Consider the following 6,108-nt stretch of genomic DNA (forward strand, 5'->3'; position numbering starts at 1 on the left):
CTGTTTGCTCTCACACCTTTGCACAGCGGCATTTCCTCCAACTGCGCTGCCTGCCTGCAGGCAAGGGGCTTTGCTGCCTGCACTGCCAGCGTGAATTCTCACCGAGAAAGTTTCTCCTGCCCGTTTTGGGCTGGGAGCACAACCGCCTGCCTGTTGCAGGCAGGGCGAGGAGGGAGGGAGTACTCCATACATCGCGTTTAAACTACCGCAGGCGATGAGCCCACTCATCACGGCCCCGTGGGTCATTCATGAGCGAAAACGAGGGCTGAGTTATTTGGGGGCGTTTTTCACCCAGAATAGCCCCCACGGCGGCGGTGGGTGGGCAGGGAGGTGCCCAAGTCCCCGCTGACACCGCTCTCCCCTCTCTCCGCACAGGGGGGTTTGCAGAGCTGCTGCTGGTGCTGCTGGGGCTGAAGGTGCCCGGCACCCTGGGCTGCCCCACCGACTGCGTGTGCTACCCATCGCCGATGACCGTCAGCTGCCAGGCTCACAACTTCGTCACCATCCCCGAGGGCATCCCTGAGGACAGCGAGAGGATCTTCCTCCAGAACAACCAGATCACCTTGCTGCTGCGGGGCCACTTCAGCCCCTCCATGGTCACCCTCTGGATCTATTCCAACAACATCACCTTCATCGACCCCAACACCTTCGACGGGTTCGTCAACCTGGAAGAGCTGGACCTGGGGGACAACCGCTACTTAAGGGCTTTAGCTGCAGACACTTTCCAAGGGCTGGTGAAACTCCACGCCTTGTACCTGTACAAGTGCGGGCTCAGCTCCCTCCCCAGCGGGATATTCGGTGGCCTCCACAACCTGCAATACCTTTACCTGCAAGACAACCACATTGAGTTTCTTCAGGATGATATTTTTGTTGACTTGGTTAACCTCAGCCATCTTTTTCTCCATGGAAACAAGCTCTGGAGCCTCCATCAGAACACGTTCAGGGGACTAATAAACCTGGATCGGCTGCTCATCCATCAAAATCAGCTGCAGTGGATTCACAGGCGGGCTTTTCACGACCTCCGAAGACTGACCACCCTTTTCCTGTTCAATAACAGCCTCTCGGAGCTGCAGGGGGACTGCCTGGCCCACCTGGGAGCCCTGGAGTTTCTCAGGCTGAACGGGAACCCGTGGAGCTGCGATTGCAAAGCCCGTTCGCTCTGGGAATGGCTGCACAGGTTCAGAGGCTCCAGCTCCAGCGTCATCTGCGAGACCCCCGAGCAGATGCACGGCAAGGACCTCAAGGTGCTAAGAGCAGAAGACTTTAGGAACTGTTCAGGCTCCGAGTCGCTCCATCAGATTAAAACACATACTTTCTCCACAGCGGACAGAGGAGCCTCCAAAATCCACCACCCTCACCACTCCTCCAAGGAGAAGGGGAAGGAAAGAGGGGCTGAGAACAGTTTGCACAGCAGCCAGCCCGCCGCTCCCCCCGGCTCCCGGCCGGGCTACCGCAAACCCGGCAAGAACTGTACCAGCCACAAAAGCCGTAACCGAACCTCTAAACCGGTATCCTTGGGGCCGCGGAAAAACGGGCAGGAGGTTCCAGACTATGTGCCTGATTATCAGCACAAATTCAGTTTTGGGGTGATGCCAACACTCTCCCCCAAACGCAAGGGTAAGTGTACCCGGCGGACACCCATCCGCCCCCCCAGCGGGGTGCAGCAGGCAGCCGGCTGCTCGGGGCTCAGGGCATCGCTCCTGGTTTTTATGATGGTGTTAGCAGCCGTCATACGCTGAGCCCCCGGCTGCAGACGGAGCGAATCTGTACTGCCACCAATCTACAAAGGACCAGAGTTTCTTTTCTTCTTCTTTTTTTGTACGTGGAGAGTGTTGGCCTGGTGAAAGGAAGAACGTTGTCTCGGCTTCTGACAGTCTCTCCGTGCCCGGCCGGGCTGCCAACGCGGACTGTGCCGAACGCAGCGGGAGCGGATTAAAAGGCATTATCACACCTTGTCACAAACAGCCTAACCGAGCACCTACAACAAAAAAAAGCCAACCTTACAAAAAGCAGATAACAGGGACGGTAGCCAATTCGTCGGTGACAACAACCGGACAAATGGACTGTATCCACGCTCTTGTGAAATCCTGTTCATTTGAGAGCGCTCTGAACGACCCCTCCAATTACCGAAAGGAACATAATTGCTGTAAAAATGATCACCAATTAAGCCTACACTGTTTCTCTGAAAGCGAGTGCAAGGACACTGATACCGATGTAATAAGGACATTGGTTCTCCCACGTTTTAGCCCTTTTGGCTCCAAACCCAGAGGCCAAAGTTGGCTGGGAATCGCTTAGAAGACAATCTCAAACCCCTGAATATCTCAGGCATTACAGCAGAACAGGGCTTGCCTGCTGGGCTTGGAGTAGCCAACAACCAAAGGAAAGACTGATTAGAGGTGGAATTAAACAAAAAAAACCCCCCCAACAAACCCAACACTTAAAGAAATGAGGTACCTGCAGGAGGTGCGTTTTTTTGTAACCATGTTCACACATCTGAAAAAACCCCAACCCCAACTCCAACAAATGCACAGGCTCCCCCCCTTCCCCTCAATTATCCATATGTATGTCTTATAATGTTTATAAACTATATGGAAACTATATCTTCAGAACTAAGGATTGTATTGTTGAATTTATAGCAGACCAGTATATGATTTTTTTTCTCGAAAAAACAAACCGGCAGCAGTGCCTACAGATGCTGAAAGCCATCGGGCGGGCTCAGTACGCGCGGGGGAACCACAGCGGACCAATGTTCTCAGCAATTCAGAGCACCAAACTTTGGGAGGGGTGGGGGAGGTGGTTGTATGCGATGCAGCAAAGTCCATATCCAGAGAGCCAAAACTCACCCTTACATCCTAATTTGTAACCGGGGGGAGAGAGAGATTAATTAGTCCAAATAAATAGAGCCATAGAGCTCTGTCTCCAGAGAGCGCTGCAAGGCCCCGGGGAGGAAAGGGGCTTTTTTGGGGGCTGGAGGCAGAGAGGGGCTTCCCAGCCGTGTCGGTGGCGTGAGGACCTTTATAGCTGGACTAAGGTTTTCACTGGGGCAGCAAGGAGCAGTTCCCAGGCTGCGGATAGTCCTGACAGCGTTAGGAGAGATTTTGTTTCTTAAAAGGAACAGCTTGTGTCACGGGAAGAGTCAGAAAAGGGGGAAACTACAGCTCGTTGAGGACCGATGAGAAGCGCAGTACCCAGGGTTTCTGGTCCGCCACAGGAGAGAAAAATAAATGGTCCAAGACAGCCGTACGAAGGGGGTTGTGGCTAGGTGGAGGAGAGGGAGCAGATCTGCTTGTTCCCCTCGTCCCAGATTAAACCCCACAGCAGAGGGATGCGTTTGCTGGTCGGGGGAACAGCAGAGCCGGCGGCATCACCGACAGCAGCCCACGGGCTCGGGGAGGTGCTGCCCAAATTCTGCAGTCGGTGTGAATTCCCTGTCAGCGTGGATATGCGAGACCAAACAGACACTGAAGTTAATGAAACAAGGGAAATAAAAGTGATCTTGGACAAGAAAAGGCTGCTGTTCATTTCGTAACAATATCCCAGCGGTGGCACGTTTCTAGCCCGTAGCTCACGTGTGGGGCTGGAAAGCCCAAAGGAAACGGCTTGCGTTTTCCATCAGACACACCACTAGCTTCAGGAAGAACGGGCTAAGCTCGGGAAATCCGCTCTCCCAACCGCTTTGGGGATGGGGAGAGGGTATTTACGCAGCAGCAGGTCCCCCGGAGGTATCTGGAAATGAAAAGGGAAACTCCCAAGCAAAAAAAAGAAGAAAATTCCCCAATGCGCTTATTTTTAAGAGTGGTTGGGTGCTGGGAGCGGGCAGCTGGGGGGGGGAACGGCCTCTCCTGTCCGTCTCGCAAGCAAGGAGGGGCAGGGGCTTGGATGCTTCACTTTTAAATACCCTTCTTGGGGAATAACAGGAGTAACTCTGGGAGGAGAAAGGAAGAGGTTAGTTCATCAAGCCCTCTCCTTTCCAGCTCCTACCCAAACTTTTCTGTCTACAGGGCTCTAAAGCTCCACTAAAGGGATGTCCAATGCAGCCAGAACAAATAATCTGTGATCTGAAATAGCTCCCTCATGTCCTACTCTCTATAACCAATAGCAACTGAATGAGTCTGGCACTGTCCCTTAGAAGTGGAGAATGTTGTTATGTTGGTTATTTCGTTTCATACTCTGGAAATCAAAGCTCTCAGTGGGAGAATGAAGAAGAGAAGCACTTTATTAATTTTTTTTAAGTCTGCGTGTAACTCCTGTAATATAGGAGTGAAATGTCAGCACAGGAGATGCTAATGTTTTATAAATGATTTGGGTGCAGCAGGCACAATGGATAGTCTTTGAGATGAATTATATTAGAACAGACTATGCCTGGCTCAAAACCATAATTGTATTTTTAGTATCTTTTCCTTTAACATGTAGGAAAAATAAAGGCAACTCCATGGTGTATTACAAGCCTTGTCAATCAAGTGCTCTAACTCCTAGCAATAAAGGCTACTGTTTAAAAACCAGAAGGGAGACATGATACAGTGCTAAATAGGAGGTGTCGCTTGACATGGACTATAAGTTTCTGATGTTCCTCCTGCCTTCCCCTTAGCTGCTGTCCCTCCCTGCACCCATCCTTCCTCCACAACCACAGCTCTTTGAGGATAAACTAAATTTTTATGGCATGCTCTGACACTTAGCCTCAATAACTAACTTCCCATCTGCATAGTTCAGCTCTACCACAGCCCCTGGTTCACGCTCGTGTGTTTTTTTCCCCCATCCCTTCATACAGCATGTCTTCATGCATTTTGAATGTTGCTCTGAGGGCTGGCATAAATCCCCTTTTCTCCAAAGCAGCACTCCCACAGCCTCAAACCATGCATCTCTCCAGTCAAGCAGACACAGGTATAACCATGACTTGCCAGAGATAGTCTGGCTCAGGCTGGAGATAAGTTGGAGAAATTTGGGATTTAATTAGAATCAATCCCAGACACAAAAGGTTTGACAGGGAGGTCCCTGGGATAAAGGGCTGAACCCCGAGGTGGTGGTAAGCCTCACGGCCACTGGGCAGTGGTCCATGTGCTCCGATTTGGACAGGCTGGATCAATGGCCTGAGGCCAACGGGATGAGATTCAAGAAGGCAAAGCGCTGGATCCTGCACATGGGTCACAACCAGCCCATGCAATGCTGCAGGCTTGGGGAAGAGTGGCTGGAAAGCTGCCCGGCAGAAAAGGACCTGGGGGTGCTGGTCGACAGCCGGCTGAATATGAGCCGGCAGTGAGCCCAGGTGGCCAAGAAGGCCAACGGCATCCTGGCTTGTATAAGAAATAGTGTGGCCAGCAGGACTAGGGAAGTGATTGAGCCCCCTGTGCTCGGCACTGGCGAGGCCGCACCTCGAGTACTGTGTTCAGTTTTGGGCCCCTCACTATGAGAAAGACATTGAGGTGCTGGAGCGTGTTCAGAGAAGGGCAACGAAGCTGGTGAAGGGTCTAGAGCACAAGTCCTATGAGGAGCGGCTGAGGGAACTGGGGTTGTTAAGTCTGGAGAAGAGGAGGCTGAGGGGAGACCTTACCGCTCTCTACAGCTACCTGAAAGGGGGTTGTAGCGACGTGGGGGTCAGTCTCTTTTCTCAAGTAACAAGCCATAGGACAAAAGGAAACGACCTCAAGTTGGGCCGGGGAGGTTTAGATTGAATATTGGGAAAAATTTCTTCACCGAAAGGGTTATCGTGCATTGGAACAGGCTGCCCAGGGAAGTGGTGGAGTCACCGTCCCTGGAGGTATTTCAAAGACTTGTGGATGTGGTGCTTAGGGACATGGTTTAGTGGTGGACTTGGCAGTGTTAGGTTAATGGTTGGGCTTGATGATCTTAAGGGTGTTTTCCAACCTAAATGATGCTATGCTTCTATAAACCTAAACTCTTCCGTGCTCCACAGCTCCACCTGGGCTCCCCTGGCCGTGCCACCGTACCCCTTCCCAGCGAGGGGGGACCAGCCATGAACTGGTGCCGTTCGCTATCACAAGCTCAGCCTTTGGACGTGCATCGATTCCCCTCTCCAGGGTGCAGGCAGACAGGCTGCCTGTTGCAGACGTGGTTAGACGCTGCCGATAGCTCCCCACAGCTCGGCTGCAA

General features: G+C 52.3%; 1 protein-coding gene across 1 annotated transcript in view; it reads left to right on the forward strand.

The window, feature by feature from the left end:
• RTN4RL1 (reticulon 4 receptor like 1) overlaps positions 1 to 3,509 on the forward strand; it is a 30,799-nt gene extending 27,290 nt beyond the window's left edge. The window contains exon 2 of the mRNA XM_052804648.1: positions 376 to 3,509. Coding sequence (XP_052660608.1) covers positions 376 to 1,739 — 1,364 coding nt within the window. The 3' untranslated portion in view covers positions 1,740 to 3,509. The remainder of the gene's footprint in view (positions 1 to 375) is intronic.
• Positions 3,510 to 6,108: the final 2,599 nt, after the last annotated feature.

Source organism: Harpia harpyja, chromosome 12, assembly GCF_026419915.1.
Source record: "Harpia harpyja isolate bHarHar1 chromosome 12, bHarHar1 primary haplotype, whole genome shotgun sequence".
Taxonomy (NCBI): Eukaryota; Metazoa; Chordata; class Aves; order Accipitriformes; family Accipitridae; genus Harpia; species Harpia harpyja.